Genomic DNA, 22,230 nt, shown 5'->3' on the forward strand with positions numbered 1-22,230 from the left:
GTTTTTTTCACTGGCCTAACCCAGGTAACCCAGTTGTCTTTAAACTTTTTGGTAAACAAGAAATTCAACAATTTGACAAGAAATGTTGATACCAAAAATTCTAACTAATCAACTCATTGGCATAGTGGAGGAGTGCCCTATGACCTTCACCATTCTGTGTTTGTAAAAGTGAGATTTAGAACTACAACAAAAGGCTTGTCTGTTCTCTTCTGATGTACAGAAGAGAAGAGAGACAGACAGAGAGAAAGAAAGAGAGGGAAAGATTGCAGCAGAGAAAGTAACAGAGAAGCAGCATTGTAAAAGTACAGAGTGGCAAATACACTGGACAGAGAAGAGGGACAGGAGAGAAAGGAGGGAACAGACAACAACAACAGGGAACTATTTCCAACAGCTAGTAGAGAGCTGGGATAGAGTGCAACTTCATCTCTCCTCCCCTTTTCCCTCCCTCCCTCCTTCTTTCTCTCTGTTCCCTCCCCCAGGCTGAGGAGGGGGAGATTAACCTGACTGTGAGAGTTGTACTTTAAAACAGCACAGCAGGCAGAGCACTCACTAGCACCCAACTGGGAAAGCAGAACACACTTGCTATACTTAAAGAAGACACAATTGCAACACAGGTTTGTAGACATATACACAATAATCAGTGTTACCAAAAATTATTATTTACAGCACATACACTTTCACTATGCTGTGTCTATATATTTCATATAATATTTACCAATTGTTTTTGTTGATTGAATGAAAAATTAATACAAATTGGTGCTGACTCAACAGGACACTGCTTGGTGGATCTTTGAGGACCTACCTGGGATTTTTAAGTGGTCTACTAACAAAGAAGAATATTTGAATACATTGTAGCAAAGTAAACCACAATCCTCTAATAGAGTGTGTGAAGAAAGCAGCAGAGCATTGGCCTGGGCAAGATGGACACTGGCCCAGAGTTGGCACTGGCAGGCGAATGCCCTCCAGAAGGTGAGATGGTATGTGCTGCTCTTGCACGTTACGAGACCACACTGCAGGATGCTGTACGTGAGATCCACGTGGATGTCAGTGCTTTTAAGCTGGGTGTAGAGCGGCGCCTGGATGAAGCATTACACATGAGTGGCCCGCTTGGCAGAGCTGTAGCTCAGTTGCAGCAAGAGAACCGACAGCTCCGTAGCCAGCTAGAGGCCCTTACACGGCAGGTGGAGATGCTGACAGGCACAGTGTGCGACAGGAGTGCTCTGCTGGGTTCAGGGCCGATGCCAGCCCTCCCCCAAAGTAGCACACCATTAACCCAGTCACCCCTTTCACCCAGCAGTGCGACCACCCCTAGTGGCTCGGCGTCCAGCCCCACTGCCACACGCTTTTCCAGCCGAGCTACCTTCTCTGTCAGCAGCAAGACAAACGTAAGTATGCGCACCTCAGCGGGGAAAGAACATGAGTCAAAAGAGGGTGGGGGTTTATGGGTTAGAAAAGTTGAAACCAGCATGTGTTTCCTAATCCAAGAAGTGCATATGATGTCAGATTTTATGAGAACAAGAGAAGCTTGGAAATATTTAGACATGCAGATACTAAAAAGCCATTTTAAAAGTATGTGCATGACTGGGCTAGATTTCAATTTGCATGTCTAAAAAAAATCCCAACAGCTACAATGGTTTTAAAGATTTAATTTGCAAAAGATTAATACAAAGGTTCTGAAGGTTAAGTAGGGTCCCAAAGGCAAAGCCCAGCAAGATTACCACTGGCCGTATGGAGTTGCTTAGTGTTGTCTCCATATGTGCTTGTGTCTTACAGATTTACTTTAAACTGGCCCTAAGAAAACCCAGTTCGTTTTTACTATATCATTATAATTTAATCTTCTGCTATTAGCAGTTACAATTTGACTGAAACCAGCAAAAACTATTTTAAATTAAAGTTAGCTGGATTTATTTAAACCAGAACTGATGTCGTTTTCCCATAATTGGATTAAGGCTTAATTATGTTGCTGTTTTCTTTGAGGTTCTTTGAATGGCCTCCCCTCTGGGAAGATGACTTAAGGCTGTGGTTTTAGAGGTCACCATGTTGCCTGCACATGAAATTACTCTCAATCTGGCAGTCGTAGCCCAACAAAACACTTAAAAAGTGACCCCATTCACTCCTGAGCTCAGCATGCAGCTGTAGTCTATAACTCAAAGTGATGCTTTACTCAGCCACTCAAACCCAGACACAATTAGACTGAGATTCATGTGTTATCTCTTCAGCCTTCACCTATCTCTAAATCTCAGCCACTTACCCTCATTTCATTTTCTTATAGAGATAATTTGCTATGCATGCAAATCAGTGTATTGAAATCTGTGGAAACTGCACGCTGTGTGTCTCGGTGAGAGAATACAGACACACCTGATACCAAAATATTGTAGCACTGTTAAGAACACAGAGTTGAGTTCTTTTACCCAAACTCTGTCCTGATTCTTAACCACTGATGAAAGTTGTTTAAATCAAGACCGAACTGATAAATAACACTTAAACCCCTGTTAAAAAACAGCTAATCGTTGTTCTTTAAGCTAGTTAAAGTGAGCATAAATATTTCTGTATGCCACTCACACACCTGCAAGCTCCATAATGAGAGAGATATCATTCTGGCCTTGGCCAGCATAAAGAGTGTTTTAAGCAGGTGTGAGGAGCACTCCCTTCGCTCCAGGCTATGATGCTGTGTTGGAGAGAGCGTGTGAAAAGGACAGAGATGAGGCAAACTCCATGTTTGGATGTGTGCTAGCCTGTCCCATTGCAGATGTCGACGCAGTTCTGATGAACATCTGCAGACATCATACCTACCAAATATCACACTTTATCTCTCACATTCACTTCTCTTCCCATATCTGTAGCTCTGGCTATCTCTGTCTCACATCCTCGATGTTTGCTTTTGTTTCTTTTTAATCATGTGCTCAATCTTGGGCTGTATTCTATGTATTTATCCAGTCTTTCCCCTTTTCACTGCTTAAGTTGACTTCCTCAAACACACATATTTACTTTTTTGCTACATAGCTTTTTTTGACCTCTATACAGCTCAAGTTGATTTAACCCTGTCTCTCTTGTAAGGCCAAAGGTCTGCTAGGATCCTCTCTGTAAATGCCAGGCTCCAGCAGGACTATATCCTAGAGGAATGCTCTCAATGTTCTACAAGTAATATCTTCTTCACCCCCTCTATGGCCCCCCCATTCTTCTTTGTTGTGCCTGTGCTGCTGTTGCCAATTACTGTTACATTTCTACAGTTTCAATGGGCCATTGTGTCAACATTCTGCCTCATTTGAAGTACATTGAGAGAGTGAGTATTAGGTGAACACCAGGACAGAACTTCCCTCCATGCACCTGTTTTTCCACTGGGCTTTTTCAGTTATAAGTGTCATTAAGCTTCTCTGTTTTTTTTCTTCTCTTTCACTTATCCTGTTGGCAGAGATATGTAAGGTGACACCAACAGAGCTGCAATTTCATCAACTGCGACAAGCCACAAAATATGAGCACAATAAAATACAGTATATCTGAATCTGAGATTTTTACAATTTGACGCAAACTAGGATTAATGCAGTTAAGCAACAAATCCAATTGATTTCTAGGACTAAGTCTAAAACACATGTGCTTATATGTTTTATAGACTGTTTTCCACTCGCAACTTTAGTTGGTACCTGAAATAAGTTTCACGCTGCAGTGGCTGCCTGTCTTTAGTTGCAGATGACCAGGTATATCAGCCATTTCACAAATGTTAATGATCATGTAGTCTTCATTTACGTCTCCAAACATTTAAAACCTTCCATTAGGGGTCGCCACAGTGGATCATTCGTATACATGATCCGCATGATCGATTTGGCAAGTTTTTACGCTGGATGCCCTTCCTAACGCAACCCTCCCCATTTATCCGGGCTTGGGACCGGCACTAAGAATGCACTGGCTTGTGCAACCCTAATGGCTGGGATTGGCTCCCTGCCCGAGAATCAAACCCGGGCCGTAGCGGTGAGAGCGCCGCATCCTAACCACTAGACCACCAGGGAACATCTCCAAACATTTTAAACTGTGGAAATACTAAGGACTTCTTTTTCAACATGTACTATATTTAACATGATGTTCCATTTATTTGCTTGCATTTCTAAAAGCTGTGCAATAATGGGACAGCAGGCTCACTGCTCTATTTAGCTCCAGAGAGTTATTTCACTGCTAACAGAGACAGATTAGGGCAGGCATAATGCTGCCCCAGGCTCAAGCTGTGGACATTTTCATTCAAGGGAAGACAACTGACAGAACAGTTCATGAAAAGGTTCATGAATTGGGTGGGTTACAAAATTACCATGGCTGTCAAGATCTTGTTTGACAGCAAACAATCATAATTAATCTAAAACATTTCTACAAGCAAAATAAATGTGGAAGTGTAGTTGTAAGTATGTTTATATAAAATAAAATATAGTTTAAAGATAATGTCTGAACAGCAGAAATGCGTATACACCATGAAATACCTTATTTCTCATGCAAAAGCTGAGTAATATAAATTATGGTTTAATTTTTTGTGTACATTTTTGTAATATATTGGGTTGGAGGTATTGTTAAAATCTGATTAAAACACTATATACGCTATATAACAAACAGTGAACAAGGACAAAGTATTTGTAAAACCACTCAAACTGAGCTTTTAAGATTTATATTGTGATGTACAGTACATTGCAGCTGTACTTTGTAGACTCTAAACCGCCCATTATGGAGTTACTCTAAAAATGCACTAGATTGCAGCCTATAGCAAATGCCAAGTGTCATAACCTGTCAACTTTAGTTTGTTTGAGGTGCTATTATTAATGTGTCATTATTATGTCATCCTGCCCCACCATAATTTATGGTCAGAAGACGGTGCTGTGTATCTCTTCAGTCAGTCAACCTATATATTAAGAAAGAATTTAGATAGTTGGAACTTTTTATACCGGTCATTATAGCACAGCCATTTTCATTAGTAGTATTTCAATTGTATGTAAGCATGGTGCTCGTTAACTTTCTTTTGAATACAATGGAAAACTTTTCTGAGTAGCATTATGTAATGAAAAGGGACACAGAAAAGGGGAGTTGAAGAATATACAGCTTTATTCTTTATTCTATTACATTTAGGGCAACACACAGTAGTGTTAAACATACTCTGTAATACAGAAATAAAATAATACAGTATAAAAACATAAATGACTAATGGTACAGATGGTTCAGATTTAGAATAGAAACTGTAGTGCTGTACCTTGAAGTGCTCAGCTCTGCATTTTCCTGGTAATGGCCGACAAATTGCTTTTGGGTCAGTGGGTTATCTGAGATTACTCCGTACCACTGCATATCACTGCCACTGAGCATTTATCACATTGTGCTTTCTGACGGGAAGTTTATTTGTGAAAGTGTCTTGTGTGTGAGTGTGTGTGCATGTGTGCATACATGCATTGTGCAGGGGCATGTGAGTGTGTGGGAGAGGTGTGGAGTGAGATAAGTTGTGCATAGCCATTATCTGTGGAAACTGCACCAGAGGACGCTGTGTGTCTCAGTGAGAGAATACAGACACACCTGATACCAAAATATTTTAGCACTGTTAAGAACACAAGAGTTAATTTTTTTTACCCAAACTCTGTCCTGTATCTGACTCTGAAATTCTTAACCACTGATGAAATTTGTTTAAATCAAGACGGAACTGATGACATATCTAACACAAAATAGCCAGTATGAACTCAGACTAAAGTGCGTCATTCAGGAGGTGATTGTACCACAAATTACTGGCTCAATAGGCTTCATTAGGTCCAATCCATGTTCATAAGCCCAGTCTTATCACCTTTGCTTCTTTATGCTACAATCAGCAGTGAACCATAATCAAGCTGATGCATTACGTCATTATGGGCCTCGGTAGTGTAAGATGAATGCTTTTTAACTGGTTCCACGGCACTTTTGGCTCTGAGGTTTCACCTCACATGGTTAGCACATGTGAGTGTGATGGAGTTTGGCTGGACAGTGTATATTATTACCTTCATTTACCTTAGTGTACCAGCAGAATCTGATTTTATGGCTACCCGTTTAATGCAGCCAAAGCGTTTCTTAATCCTGGGTAGTTCAGCTGAATAGATCTCTTTGTGAAATGTTTATAAATCTCATTTAGATCTATATTTGGAACATTTAAATCTATATTTGCCCTAATTTACTTTCTGCATTTTCACATAAACCAACAGGCCTTGACACTGGCAAAGATGTAATCTTGATCGTATACCTATAATAGCAAAAGCTTATAAACATAGTGTCTTGAAAACATACTTTTAAACAGACTATGTTTTAATATTCTCAATGTACTCTGTCTCTCTCTCTCTCTCTCTCTCTCTCTCTCTCTCTCTCTCTCTCTCTGTGGGTGTGTGTGTGTGTGTGCATGTGTGAAATTTTAAGCTTGGCTACAAAGGTTCCTGGACAAATGCCAGTGTACTCTCACAATGGAATTAAGTATATAATCTCCTCTTGTCTTGTATGTTCTGCACTGGGTCTTGTCAGAGTACAAGGAATAGAAAAAAAACTGTAGGGTAGTCAATAATATAGAGTCCTGAGAGAGCAGTGTGTATGTACGTGTGTGTGTGTGTGTGTGTGTGTGTGTGTGGGAGGTGGGTAAGGGGGCTGAAGAATTCGACCACTCCCATGACCCCCCAAACAAGCCCCCCCAGGGCTCTCCTGATTATTTCCAGGCAATACCATGTATTCTCATCTCCGTGGTTACAGGTAAATAATTCTTAGTTATAGGGTGACCTCACTGGCCTCGAGACGTATTGTTCCTGCCATAAAGGTGTGTGTGTGTGTGTGTGTGTGTGTGTGTGTGTGTGTGTGTGTGTGTGTGTGTGTGATTATGTACGCATGCACCTACACACATGTAGCTCATACCAGCAGTCTGGCTATGTTTGGAATTAACCTGATATAGAGCTCTGTGCTTTTATAACTTTTATTAACACAAGACGTTCTGTGACACTTGTGCTTCAACTCTTTCTCTACCCGGTGTCTTTTTCCAGTATGTCTCTTGTTTTCTTTTGAGTCCGCTGAAGGACTGCAGCTGGTGATCTGAAACCCTAAACCAGCCTAAGGCTCTTAGATTCAGGGTGCCAACAGCAATGTCGTCATGGAAAGAGGGCCTAAAAACTTCCTAACTCTCTCCCTCCCCCGTTCCTTGTCCCGTGTGCTATGTCTGACCTTGGCTTGACCTTGTCTTACTTCCCTACAGGTGGGACAAAAAAGATTTTGATACCTTCAATTGTTTCAATTGTGCTAATGTTTTAAATTAGCCACCAATTTTAAACTGTAAAGTTTCTGACTTCTGACTTCTGTTTACACCTAACCTCAATATATTTTACATCATCCAGTGACTTCACAGAAATTATAGATGTTGTCATAGTTTCATTTCTTCCATGCACTTCAAATCCTATCCTATCCTATCCTATCCTATCCTATCCTATCCTATCCTATCCTATCCTATCCTATTCTATCCTATCCTAGTTAGCACTGAATTCCAACTACAGTAAATATAAAATGGGTTTTGCGTGTTCCTGTAACTTGTACTGCACTAAACACTAAAGCCACTGGATATCTTCAATGGAATCCATCCTTATCCAGGCTGTAACTTACACTGGAAGTAGAAATTGTAGGCTTTGTGCCCTTTGGAAAACAGGTGTTTTTTCTTTCCCTACTAAGATACAAGTTCCAGGAGGAAATTACAGAGCAAAGATCTTTGTAGGCACTTGTAATAAGACGATTCTCTCATTGCATGCTTCTGCGTGCTGTTTTACAAGGTTTACTGTAAATTTTCCACACTTTCAACAAGCAATTTTATTCTTGTTCCATACATGCTATTTAGGATTTATCTCCCCTTAAAGAATTTATTATTTCCCAGTACATTTATTTTGAGGTTTAATAGATACCATCCAGCACACTATATGATGGAACATGCACTTTCACTATGACATTTATGTGTCAAAGAATGGTTAGTGGGCGTCACTGTGTTGGTGTCAGTCTGTGAAATCATCTGTGTCTCCAATGTTTTCTCACAACATGTTCTCATTGTAGTGAGCATTCCATTCACCCACACTGCTCCCATGTTGAGAGTTAAATATTTATCCCATATACGTCTAATATCCCAACTTTCCCCCATATTTTTATGAAAGTATTGAGTTTTCTTTGTGCATGTTTTGGAGAATTGGTACAATAGCTAGGCAGTTATATGCCTGCTCGGCCACAGTGTGTATTCTCCCTTTTTTGTGGGACTCTTGTTATCTTTACCACTAGGGCTGCTGTGAGAACACGTCCAGCATGAGCCGGAGATCATGCACGCATAATCCTTCTGTTCGCACCCCAACATTTTTTTGGGCAGACAGCCAGCATGGGGGAATTCTCATTTTAGTACAGCATGCTCACATGGGACAAGTCTGACATTTAAACTCACATGAAAGCCTTTTGCTGAGTGGATTCTATTGTTTCACTCACAGGCTCTCGTTCTTACTTTTTTGGCTAGGTTGCTAAAACCAATGCTGCCTTCTTCTTTCCATGAATAGTGTAAAATAGAGCATTTTGCACAACATTGCTTAATAAAAAACAAAAGAGTAATAAGGAAACCGTTCTCGTGAGTGCTCACACCACACACTTATGGCTCGAATTCAAATTCAAGTGTTTTCAAATTCAAAACGTGGAATGTAATCAGCATAAATTTACACATTTGGACTTCATTATACAAGCTTGTACTTTCGGCTTTGGTATTTTAACAAGATGCATGATTTTCCATTTATGCCACGAGTACACATTATATTCATTTTGTCGGGAATTTTCCCCAGTTGAAATTATTAGTTAAAATAATTAAGTTATTCTATGTTTCAATGCAGAAGGTAAACATGTCAGAAAGGCTTAAGATGCTTAAACTCATCTTGTACTTTTTATGAGTCAAGTGCAGGGAATGCATGGTGGGCTAACTACTGCAAGCTTTCTATCTTTGCCAGCTTGAGAGTCAGAGCTGTCAGCAGTGCTCCCTCTAAGGATAATGCCACATAACACACAGATCATTGACATGAACCTGGCCAGGGTGTACCGCCAGAGAACTAGAGCTGAATGATTTTCATGGTTCAGTGGTGAATTCTATCTTTCCTCTACCTCACAGCTGTTCAAGCCCCTCACCCTCCAAAACACTCACCCTTCAAAATTCCTCTACACTTATGTCACTTCTGTTCTCCTCCACAGACTGAATTACCCTCTGTATATCACGTTTTGGAATTTACGTTTCATTTACTGCGATTCAAGTGTGTGCATGTATCTATATTGCACTGATTTTTAAATTCGAATTGCATGAAAGCACATTGTGTTTTTTTGCGTGTCGATGCCTGTGTGGACACACATGAAGAAGCAACAAGTTTCGAAGATAAACTGAAAGTGGATTTCCTTGTCAGTTAGGTCTTTTAGAGTAGGATCTGGATGGAGTAGGAAGTGTCTGGATGAAGGCTGTGTCTGGTACCAGTCAGACTGGGAAAGTGACTTTTTTTTAAGCACAAGATTACTAACAGATGGTTCTGCATAATGTGAGTGTGATTTCAGAGCCCTGTTTTGCCCTGATTAGCCGTTGAATCTAGTGATTTTGGGTTTTAGGAGACTGAAAGTAATGGCGGCAGACAAACTGCTCTAGTAGTTCTGATAGGAAATGCATAAATCTGGCTGTCAAGATAGACTGATTAGATTAAATCTCTTAACTATCCATTTGAGTGCTCTAGGAGATGAGATCTTGTTCTCACCAAGAATATGGAGCCTCTGAGGAATGTTAGACTGTTTGATCTTACTGATTAGGCCTTATTGGATAATTACATCAAATTTCATGCTTAGCTGTTTGGGTTTTTCTTTCTCGTTGAACTTGGTTTACATGCAGCTGTGAAAAGATAAGTGTAATTCACCTTAACAGGTTTTTCTCTATATTACATTACCATAATAAGTGTATAATTATACAAAACCTATTTAGGCTTATGTTATCATGATAACATATTTTGTTGGTCTCCATGAGCCCTGATTGCTTTCTTCAGAAACAATGTGTATCAATAGCAGCCTGGTATTCTCAGCACAGTGATGCCAAACAGCCACTCATCACAGACATGGTCAGCTGTTTAGTTTTGTTAATACCACAGCATCAGAAGATAACACAAGGGACTCAGTATTTACCTATCCAAATGTCCTAGCACAAAAATAACCTCCTGGCAAACAAAACAGGCACAAGGAAACTGGACGCTGGTTTATTAATGGTTCATAAACCATATTCTTTTTGTTATATTGTTCAAGTATATTTGTCTCCTCGTCCAAGTCATTTGGAAACTTGGAGCTTTAGGCTCTCTGGTTACTTCCCAGCTCTCAAAAGCATGCCAGTAATTTGATATGCTAAATTGGTGCCCTGAGATGGACAGAAGATACATCCAGTGTGTATTCCAGCTCATGCACAGTTTTCCCAGTATAGGCTCGGGATCCAAATGATCACTCACTGACTGATAGACTGACTGACTGATTGAATAAATGAATGAATGAATGAATGAATGAATGAATGACTAATGTGCTTATGTGTTAAAGAGTATTGAGAGAGAAGAGCCCATTGAGGTGGATCCAGCTCCAGCCCCCTCTAAATTGGAGAATGGACACACATCCATAGCAGGTAATGTTCCACTGCTTCTCTATGAGACAGAATACTTATTATTAATTATCCATATTTATAATTTAGCTTCTTATGTTTTTATCAGAAAACACCACTGTGCCTGCAAGGCAGAGTTCTCCACCCATTGGTGTGTCACGACAAAACTCTTCTTCTGCATTTATGGCAATGCCACACTTGCCAATTACTGCCACTACCAAGATTGCCGAGTCCTCTGGCCTGAAAGGCCCTGAATCACCAAGCAGCCCAATGCAGACATTGCCAACTGTAACAGATCCACAGCCCAACAGTCAACCAGTTCCTAATAGCGAGCCACAACTTGAATCTCCAATTCATCCAGGTACACATGGCATTCATCACAAACTGATGGTTTCTGTACCTTTTCTCTTCTTTTTTTAACTCCTGAGTCTGATTTGATTGTATAGTGTCTTCTGTGAAAACATGGACTCCGAGTCCAGTGAGGACAATGGGCTATTCAAGTATCAATGGTAAAGTATATATATATATATATATATATATTGTTTATAACTGCAGAATGTGTAATTTTGACGAACAATCGCTCCTTTGTATTTGTCGCTATGTTTAGGCATTAGATGGAAATCAAATTTGCTTATCAGGCATCCAATAAGTGGCTTTAGGCAAATTATTGATATACTCAGTTACTAACTGATGAGGTTTTTGCTGTTTATTATGGTATAATTGCTGTATTATTGTAGTGTTGCTTTTTTAAATTCAGGAGACTACATAAAGTGTAGAAATCTGCAGATGAAGAAAAAACATTACTTCATGTCTAGCATTAAAGTATATATTCTATAATTTGCAGAAAGAACGTCTTCTTCTGTGCCATCTAAATCCGTGGCTTATTCGAGTTACTCTGCGCTCAATCAGCACAACACAGAAAGGTTGGTAAAATCAAAGAAGATTTTTTTCATTCCAGTTGAATGCTATATTCATCTTGGCAAAAGAACACAAGCACAATACTTCAATCCAGAGACATGCTGTAAAGACCCCCTGAATAGCTGAAGCATATAATAGGGATATTGTGTGTATCAGGAATGCAGATATTGCAGGAGAGCTGTCCTTTGGCAGGGGTTTGGAGCGCAAACGTGAGCTCGTGAGGTCACAAACTCTCCCCCGCAGCATTGGTGCCCAGGCACGCAGGTCCATTTTTGAACGACTGGATTCTGAGAATAGCAGGTAAAAAGATTTTTAGCTTTGTTTCCATAATCTCTTTGTCTCATCCTCATATTTCTTTCATCAAAGCTTTCAAATCCTTTGTCTTTGCTTCCTGTCTGTTGCAGTCAACCCAAACCTGTGGACTCTAAACCCAAATTGAAGCGCTCTCAGAGCTTTGGTGTGTCCAGTGCAAGCAGCATCAAACAGATTCTATTAGAGTGGTGTCGCTCTAAAACTATTGGATATCAAGTAAGACATTTCATATGAATATTACTTGCAATAGAAGATCCAAAAAGCATAAGCGATTATGAGACTTTTTTAAGCAGATTAATGATACTCAGACACTAACCTTTTTTTTTTTTAGCAAATTAAAGTTGTGTGGTTTTTTTTAAACTGTAAAGAAATTCTGTAACTTGCTCTGAATAAGCACATCTGCTAAATACTGTAAATGGACCATTACTTCCTGGCTACGTTGCCTGTGTCATCTGAATTTTTTTTGTTCTTGAGAATGAATCCTACCCCATAGATTTATACAGCAGTTGCTATAAAGTATTACAGTGTGAACTGAGAGGGGGAAAAAAGTTTTTTCTGTGCGTCAGATGGGGAGTATGTGAGTTGAACTACGCACTGCGTGTTCTGTTCTCCTTCACAGCTGAGTTTGTCTTTCCATATGGCCCTGGTTAAAGATGGTGCCGTCATGGTCAAGGCACATTTAGCACAAAAACAGAACAATATACAGCATAAACACAGAGCACTAGAACCATGGATTTGTGACAACACGGATGATGTATGTTTTCACATTGAACACTGGGGTTGTATTTATCAAATGAGGTTGAGTATAGGCAAAGAATTAAAGGGGAGTTTTTGAAAGACAGATTTAAAAATAGAGGGGGCTGATGTAAAATATTACAGCATTCGTAAATGTTATGAAACCAGCTATTCATTTTTTGGTGACTTCATCCTGCGGTCAAAAATAATGTTTGACAGATAACATCAACAAACACTTGACCTAAACCTTAAAAGTTCTCCAAATGTGTTTTGGATTATAATTCCTGTGTAAGAACTCCAGCGTGTAAACCCTGCTGGTGAACATTTCGTGCAGCAACATACGTATTCATACACCATACTATGTCAAGTACACTACAAGCCAAATGCTTAAAAAAAAAACAGAGAGAAAAAACTGTGAAATAACAGATTATAATTTATTTTGTTATACATTAAAAATGGTATAATATCCACATTATTTGAACTTGATTAATACCATCTGATTAAAGATTAATCCATATGTTGCATTAAAAGTAAATAATTAATTAATCTGTCAGCATAAAGAATGCATTACTTTTCTAATCTAATAAATCAGGGAAAACATTTGTGATTAAATTGTAAAATGTTTTTGAAATATTTCAAATTACACACTTGCTTGTGTGCTGGAGTGTATATCATTTGGGATTATGGAATCATACTGACAATTGTGGTTTTTAATCAAAGATTGAAAAATTAAACCGGTAAAAGGATTTGCTGCTCAATAGACGCAGTTTGTATTTCACACTGCACTATGCAAAATCTATACAGACTGTGAAATTCCCAGAAGACTAGCAGTTTCTGAAATACTCAAAACACATCTGGGATAAACAATAAAAGTCATAGAGCTTACACTTTTTGCCTATTGTGTTTGCTGTAACCATTATCTTATGTTCTTTATCTTTATTTTTTATGACTTTATGCATTCTGCATGCTGCTACAGGATTGTTGACTGGCAATATATTTCGCTGGTTTATCATTATAATCTCATCATTAATATCATTAGGATCTTTAGATTACACTTAAAATTATTAAAACAGCCATTTTAAATTTGGGAACACTTTTCTGGGTGGCATTACTTTTTTCAAACCTTTTATTGTTAAACATGAATCTTGCAAAATGTTTATGGTTGACCTGCTGCAAAGTGTTACTGTGTAAACTGGGGAAAAAAAAACCATTTGACTTTATGTCAGATGCAAGTTGAACTTCTTCACAGCTGAGCTCTTTTCATATGGCTCTGGTTAAAGATGGTGCCAGATTAATCTTGTGACGTTCTTGTTAGTTTGGTGCCGAGTTAAAAGGGACAAATGAGAGCAGGGAAACCCCAAAGTGCAGGATTGGAAAATGCTATTATATAATACATTCTCTATTCTTTCTTTCACCTTATATAGAACATCGACATCCAGAACTTTTCATCAAGTTGGAGTGATGGCATGGCTTTCTGTGCTTTAGTCCACTCATTTTTCCCCACCGAGTTCGATTACAACGCCCTGTCCCCTGCCGAACGCAAACACAACTTCGAAGTGGCCTTCAGCACTGCAGAGTAAGTGCTTGCAATCTCCTCACTCTTTAGCTTTGATGTGAAAAAATTCATTTGGTGCCATAATGTCCTTAGTCATCTGCAAGGCATTAGTGAACCGCCTTTATCTTTACACTCAGCAGTGGGTAAAGCTGCACATAAACCACAGCAAACCTGCTGGACCAAGGCAGCCCTATAACCGTAGATAAAAAATATCAGTTACGAGATATCCATTACTTTAGGTAGTGTTAAAATGTGAAGTGCAGATTGACTTATGAGGATGTTGACCTTAGTAGAATCTTTTAAAAAGTGCTGATCTTCTAGTTGAGCTGCATCACGTCATTCCTTAGTTTGGCAATAGAGATACTGTTACCGACTTTCCGATGCATCTGAGAACTGCATGACTGTAACGTATCCCGCTCTTTAAACCACAAAGCCAAGGCAACTAACCCCAGGCCTCTTTTTGCCCACAGCCTCAATTTTTCCATAACTGGAGCCAGATATAAATGAACTCTGTAACTCTCTCAATGTTGGTGTGCATGTGCATAAGTTCCTTTCAGAGGTAGAAAAAGCACAGAATGGATTATTTTATTATTATTAGTAGTAGTAGTAGTGGTAGTAGTAGTAGAATAACTAATAGCATTAATCATCATCATCCTCATAATAATAATAATATTATTATTATAAATATTGTTATTAATAATAACAATAATAATAATAAAAATGAGATATGAATTGGTGAGATAAAAATTCTAAATTACATACCTTTGCTATGTTTCCACACGGACGGCTAATGAAGTGATACCGAAGAAACTGTACCTTTTCTAAGTTTCATACGGATTACATAACCAGAGAATATTTGTTTTTGATGGAAATTTCTTTGTTTTAAACCCGACATTTCGGTCTTCCTATGTATATATTTATTATGTCAGTGAGGCAAGTATTTATTGAGATTCAGGTTGTTTTATTTGTGTGTCTGTGCGGAGAGACGACAAAGAGCGCCCCCTGTCTGTTTTCTTTATTTTACAAAAGCACAGCATGTTGTTATTATGAGTGTAAACAAATAAAAGTAGACCCTTTACAGATTCGAATAATGTATTGCTTTTATCTGTACGATCAAAATAAGGAATAAATATCACAAAGAAAAAGTAAAGAAAGTAAGTCGTAAATAAATGTGTGTTGCATTGAAGGTTTTAATTTTGCATCTTTAATATTTATATTTTTTATAAAAATGGTTAAACAGAAATGCGCGCTGAATCAATCGCTTGTTAATAAAATTAGTGCCGTTAAAAATTATTTGCGTTGCCGCGTTTTGACAGCCCGATGATGATGATATTAATAGAAAACTAATTTCTGATTGTGTTTTCTAATGAATGTATTCAGGCTGAACATCCAGCATATAGAACACAAGCAGAGCAAAGATGATGATGATGATGATCAGGTTATCAGGAATGTCTCTGTTCTCAGTCATGTTTACATCGCTGACTCCCTCTACACAGATATAAAAAGTTGTCTGAAAAATAAATAGTAAAGTAAATTTCAGACACCAGAAAAACCTCATTAAGTAACGAAGTATTTGTACTTTATTACTTCACAAATCTGATAGATTTGTATCTGTTATTAGGGGCCAGGATGACCTTTCCTACATCATTTCCAGGGATTCGATTAGATGTTTATAGCTTATAATTCAGATTTGAATGTTGTTGCACGCTGAATAAATTGGCAATTTTATAATGATGGTTATTCATCACTTTTTTATTTAGTCCACTCATACAAAGAACAAAGAACAGAAATTGCAACTTTTATTGCTTAATCAGACTATATTTCCAACTTAAACCAATTGAAACCTTAAATTCCAAATTAAACCTTGAATTTATTCATTCATTCTTTACAAAACAGGAAGAAGGCTGGTTGTGACAGACTCATTGAGGTGGAGGACATGATGATAATGGGAAGAAAACCAGACCCCATGTGTGTTTTCACCTACGTCCAGTCTCTCTATAACCACCTGCGCAAGTTTGAGTGAGCCATATTAAAAGTGCGAGACTTTTTTTTTTTTTTTTTTTGCCTGTTCAGAAACTGCCAGAAGTGCTACACTGCCCCCTGTTGGACTGGATGTGACTTTACTTTAGCATATGATGACAGGGAGAGGTGAAAGATGAGGAGGAACACCTGTGTGATTTGCTTATGCTTTTACCAGGAAAGGCCCAGAGAGCCTATTTATTATTATTTTTTTAAATATAAATATTAGTGATCAGTACCGGGGAATTTGATGGAGGTTTTATGCCTCAATGTATTTTTTTTTTTTTTTACAAAAGGCAAAGAATTTGAAGGAATTAAACTTTACCTGTTACAATGCTAGACTGCAAAGACACAAAGGTTTTGCCAAACTCAGAGATAGACCTGTACAGAAAAGCTTAAAATTTAGACCACTTTTTTTTATTTGCTTTTTATTTATCCTGTTATAAAAGTGTGGTTTCAAGTATAAGTTTATCCATTTGTATGTCACAAAACTTCACAACTCTTGCCAAAATATTTACACCATGAACAGTTATTGTGTGTTTGCATCCGAAACAAACGCCACCTGGTAATTTGAAATGCTGTAAATTTTGGGATAAAAAAAAGGAGTGGATATGGCTCAGTATCTATTACAATTTTCATCTTTTCAGCACGTTTGTTTCTACTTAAGCACAGGGTGCAAATGTTGAATTTTGTGGAATTTGACTCATATTAAAGGATGAACACAATGAGTTTTTATATTATAACTGTATGACCACGCAAACTACACTGAAATGCTGTCAGCTGTTGAATTTCTTATGTTGGAGACACGGAAATAAATATACAAACAAATATGAGAGCGTTGGTAACCCTGAATTATTTAATGACGAACAAAAACAACAACAAAAATGAACAAAAAAACACCTTGGTATGAATCTGATATGTCATTGTACATCTGATTAAATGCCAGTCCTTGACCTATGTACCATCTAGCGGACATAAACTGAACTGCATAATCCTGTAAGAGTCATTTTAATAAAGCTCATCATGATATATACAAATAAATTCCCACACACAGACATCCACTACACCGATAGGTGAAACACAAAGGTCTCTAGTTGTACATTTTACTATCTGAATTCATTATTCCATTACAGAGCTTTCACCTTTCTTGAGGAAACAAATTAAAAGAAAACCTTTATTTTAAAACTCTCCATTCCTTTCCAGATGAAAAATCAGGAACAAATACAGTAGAATACGGTTATTGAATAGGTCCTGGAAATGTTGAGCTTTTTCCAATGATGGTTGGTGTTACGGCTCTCCTAATTCACCCTCCATTGTGCGAACCAGGACATAAAGTTCTGCCAGACCAACTACAGATGCTGCGATCACTGCTGATAACACTCTCTGGGGGGGGGGACAAAATTTCTCAGTTCAGAAGATTTGCATGTAAGAATATTACAGAGTAATTATTTAATTACAGCAACAAATAACATAAACAGTAGGTGGTTATTCCAAGTACGTCTCTTACCGCTGCTGTTTCCGTGAAGAGATACTGACTACCTATGTAGGCACAAGCGAAGGCTGCGACCACTGTCACCAAGAAATTAAACACTGTAACGACGACTGCTTTGACAGATCGCACTGTAAGGCACAAATAATAATGATGATGCAGTGGGTGTTTATGAGGACATACTGTGTGTTTTCTCGGTTAAACAGGCTTTTCAAACAGTCTGAAAATGGTCCGTAGTGTGAACGGTTTTATATGCTTCAGAATTTTACAATACAAAGAAATGTTTAAACTAAAACAAACTCTACATGATGCACAACCTCCTTAATTGAGCTTAAATGTTTCTTTGTGCATTTTAAGTTTTTTTTTTAACATTCGTTTTATGGATGCATACTTTTAAATATCAAATGTACTTTCAAGACTAATCAAAACCTGACTACGGTAGATAGAATAAAATCTGTAAGAGGAGAATATTAAGATTTATAACATTAAACCAGAATTCATACAATTTAAAATGTAAACTGCTGTGGGTACATGCACCAAATGTGATGAGTTCAGGATTCACTCGTTCAGTCTCCCAAATTTCATGACAAGTGAACTGACAGTGGTCCTTACATCTTTCTAAAAATCCCCAGTTACATCACCCAAATAGAAGTTTGCTGACCTTGTTTTCCAAAATCTGCTAAGGTTCCATGATTATTCATTTCCTGTCAATGCAAAAAAATGATAACTGTAAACTGATAAAATTCTATAATAAATTCATGTTTATAACAAAACACAGAAAGGTCACGTGATAAAATCAGCACTTACCTGAGGATTTACATTCCGTGTGATTCTCCTATATTCGTCATTCGCCAGTTTAGCTTTAATCTTCTCCAGACGAGCTACTAACTGAGGATTCTGCTCACAGGGCACAGTTGTGGAAATGAGCTCGCTTATATTTAAAAAGAATAAAATTCAACAATGCTACATTTTTCACTCACTCTTGGAGGTGGTTCCACCTTCGGAAGATGAAGCATGCTGTCTTCAAGCAGCTCATGAAGGTAAACTGGATATCCTGCAGCACATTTATATCTGTATCAGTTTCGCTGGTAAAGCATTATAGCTATATTAAGTATTATAACTATAGTTTATTCAAACGCACTGTTTAGATGTCTTTGAATAAGTAGCCTGAATAACAATGCGACTTTTGTAGGCTTTTGTGGTACTGCTTTATACTGAGCAGTAAAAAATAAAGTGTGTCCAGGTGAATGCTATCAACACTATTTAGTGAAATGTCTTTATACTTTACTCAGCCATTTAGAATGAAAAGAATTAATAGAATTTATTCTCATGGCTGGATCAGGAAATTGTTGTAAGGTTATGACTTCTGAGACTTTAAAAGGAAACATTGAAAGCATATATTACATTGTTAGTAAACTGGGAAATAAAATGTTTTAAGAAACAATTGTGTGTGTTTGTGAAAAGAAAAGTCAATAATGTTGAGAAAGTTTTTTTTTTTTAACATTCGTTTTATGGATGCATACTTTTAAATATCAAATGTACTTTCAAGACTAATCAAAACCTGACTACGGTAGATAGAATAAAATCTGTAAGAGGAGAATATTAAGATTTATAACATTAAACCAGAATTCATACAATTTAAAATGTAAACTGCTGTGGGTACATGCACCAAATGTGATGAGTTCAGGATTCACTCGTTCAGTCTCCCAAATTTCATGACAAGTGAACTGACAGTGGTCCTTACATCTTTCTAAAAATCCCCAGTTACATCACCCAAATAGAAGTTTGCTGACCTTGTTTTCCAAAATCTGCTAAGGTTCCATGATTATTCATTTCCTGTCAATGCAAAAAAATGATAACTGTAAACTGATAAAATTCTATAATAAATTCATGTTTATAACAAAACACAGAAAGGTCACGTGATAAAATCAGCACTTACCTGAGGATTTACATTCCGTGTGATTCTCCTATATTCGTCATTCGCCAGTTTAGCTTTAATCTTCTCCAGACGAGCTACTAACTGAGGATTCTGCTCACAGGGCACAGTTGTGGAAATGAGCTCGCTTATATTTAAAAAGAATAAAATTCAACAATGCTACATTTTTCACTCACTCTTGAGGTGGTTCCACCTTCGAAGATGAAGCATGCTGTCTTCAAGCAGCTCATGAAGGTAAACTGGATATCCTGCAGCACATTTATATCTGTATCAGTTTCGCTGGTAAAGCATTATAGCTATATTAAGTATTATAACTATAGTTTATTCAAACGCACTGTTTAGATGTCTTTGAATAAGTAGCCTGAATAACAATGCGACTTTTGTAGGCTTTTGTGGTACTGCTTTATACTGAGCAGTAAAAAATAAAGTGTGTCCAGGTGAATGCTATCAACACTATTTAGTGAAATGTCTTTATACTTTACTCAGCCATTTAGAATGAAAAGAATTAATAGAATTTATTCTCATGGCTGGATCAGGAAATTGTTGTAAGGTTATGACTTCTGAGACTTTAAAAGGAAACATTGAAAGCATATATTACATTGTTAGTAAACTGGGAAATAAAATGTTTTAAGAAACAATTGTGTGTGTTTGTGAAAAGAAAAGTCAATAATGTTGAGAAAGTTTTTTTTTTTTTTAAATAGTTACAAAAGTTACATGTCTCTAAAAGGTGTTCATATCCCCAATGTATAGAGAGTCTTGGGGCATGCTGCAATTATGCACAATAAAACAAACTCTACAGAAATATGCAATTACTTCTTACTATTAACTATAATGTACTAATTAAAACTGTAATTAATGGATATTCTGTGCCACCCAGATGAGGATGGATTCTGGTTTGGGTCTTGTTTCTCCCTCAGAACATCTCAGGGAGTTTTTTTTTTTGCCACAGTCACCACTGGCTTGCTCATTAGGGATACATTTATAAGAGATAAACTTATAGGCACTAAACACTTATAAATTAAAATCATATGATCTATTTATCTCTGTAAGCTGCTTTGGGATGATGTCATTTGTTAAAGTGCTATACAAATAATACTGAAGCGAACTTCAAAGGCATCAGTGGTTGCAAAATATTAAACAACAAAACATATACGGATGTACAAGAAAATTAGAAGATGACTTGATACTTATAGTTTGCCTGTTTACATTAAAGAGCATGTTTCTTACTGATCCAAGCTCCTCCTACCATTTTGTTGAAGAAGTTTGTGCAGTTTCCTGACAGTCTTGAATGAGATGAAGGTCTGCTCTTTAAGTGCTTCTAATTCCTCAACGAGATCCGGTGAATTACAGCATTTATTCTCCAGCAACTCTTTTATCCTCTCATGAAATCTTTCACCAAGTGTAAATGAATTCGCCATGGCGTTCAGGGTTGTATGTAAAGAACCTGCGTTTGGACGAATCACAATTAAACGGATGCATCATAGACTGAATGAGGCCAAAAAAACTTAAAGTAGCAAAAAATCGTTTTCAGGTGATCTGAATTCTTACCAACACAGTTAATCTGTTAGCTGTTAGCTGATGGAGATGTACAGTTAGCGAATCTCCGTATACTTCAGTCGAAACAAACTTGCATTCAAATAGATTTACATTGTACTGCTAAATAGCTATAAATTATATATAGTGTTTTATATTAATGGCATATTTGCCGATAGATATATCTCTGTTTACAACCGACTTCTGTAGTTTAGGGAACCCGATCAGCTGACTTGTCGCATAGTGATGACGTTAACACTGGGCCCCTCCTTGGAACATGACGTAGACTAATCAGCGCTTTTCGTGTCCTCTGAAGGTTGTCTGCTATCAGACACAACGTTCTGATATCTGGTTAATGTCCTATACTATAAGTAAAATGTATTTTAGCCCATGAACCTGACACATTCTTAATACATCATCATCATCATCATCTCTCTCTCTCTCTCTCTCTCTCTCTATATATATATATATATATATACGCTAGTAAATATATATATATATATATATATATATATATATATATATATATATATATATATATATATATTCTGATTGGCTGTAAGGTGTCACAGTATGTGTGTGTGTGTGTGTGTGTGTGTGTGTGTGTGTGTGTGTGTGTGTGTGTGTGTCCTCCTACTGTCCAGCTGTCACTGGTTAGATGTCCACTGTTATATGCTTAAGACTCCTAAAATTTTTGAAGAACACTGAATTACACATTATTGACTTACCAGTGGAATCAAGCTGAAAAACTGAGTAGACTTTTTATAATTTGCCATTCAAATTACTTTTAATGGTGTGCAACTGTGAAAATCAGTCACTGAACTGCAGGACAGGGCTTAATTCCCAGGAAACTGCGAGAGTGATCAGCTATTCATGGTCAGCTATGTCTGTCGGCAAAGGACATGAGGGGATCCTGGTCTGCATCCAAGGTTCCAGATGGCTTGTTGGAAATGTCAAGCTTGCACAATAGCATATCTGTCCACAATAAATCTATATGTTTGTTTATTGCTTATAAATACAAGCCAGAAAAAAAATATATTAATGATTTATTGGAGCTAAATAGTAATGATGGAAGAGGTTGAGTGTGTGTCCAAGGGAAT

At 37.6% G+C, this 22,230-nt stretch overlaps 2 protein-coding genes across 3 annotated transcripts; one reads left to right on the forward strand and one right to left on the reverse strand.

Moving 5' to 3' along the window:
- Positions 1-470: 470 nt before the first annotated feature.
- smtnl (smoothelin, like) lies at positions 471-17,007 on the forward strand. Its single transcript, XM_046863005.1, has 10 exons — positions 471-614; positions 772-1,385; positions 10,576-10,657; positions 10,743-10,994; positions 11,080-11,142; positions 11,478-11,556; positions 11,708-11,851; positions 11,956-12,079; positions 14,023-14,174; positions 16,050-17,007. The coding sequence occupies exons 2-10, from the start codon at positions 921-923 to the stop codon at positions 16,174-16,176; spliced, it is 1,488 nt and encodes a 495-aa protein (XP_046718961.1). The 5' UTR covers positions 471-614; positions 772-920; the 3' UTR covers positions 16,177-17,007.
- Positions 17,003-21,394, reverse strand: tmem199 (transmembrane protein 199). Of its 2 annotated transcripts, none has more exons than XM_046863007.1 (7): positions 21,146-21,394; positions 20,844-21,041; positions 18,642-18,715; positions 18,469-18,558; positions 18,323-18,365; positions 17,680-17,792; positions 17,003-17,480 (listed from the first exon to the last, which is right to left on the reverse strand). In XM_046863007.1, exons 2-7 carry the CDS (start codon positions 21,013-21,015, stop codon positions 17,460-17,462), a joined length of 513 nt encoding a protein of 170 aa, XP_046718963.1. In that variant the 5' UTR covers positions 21,016-21,041; positions 21,146-21,394; the 3' UTR covers positions 17,003-17,459. The 2 variants fall into 2 exon arrangements, with proteins under 2 accessions (XP_046718963.1, XP_046718962.1); XM_046863006.1 differs by having other exon boundaries at positions 17,003-17,555; positions 21,146-21,392.
- Between the last annotated feature and the right edge of the window lie 836 nt (positions 21,395-22,230).

Source organism: Silurus meridionalis, chromosome 12 (assembly GCF_014805685.1).
Source record: "Silurus meridionalis isolate SWU-2019-XX chromosome 12, ASM1480568v1, whole genome shotgun sequence".
Classification (NCBI taxonomy): domain Eukaryota; kingdom Metazoa; phylum Chordata; class Actinopteri; order Siluriformes; family Siluridae; genus Silurus; species Silurus meridionalis.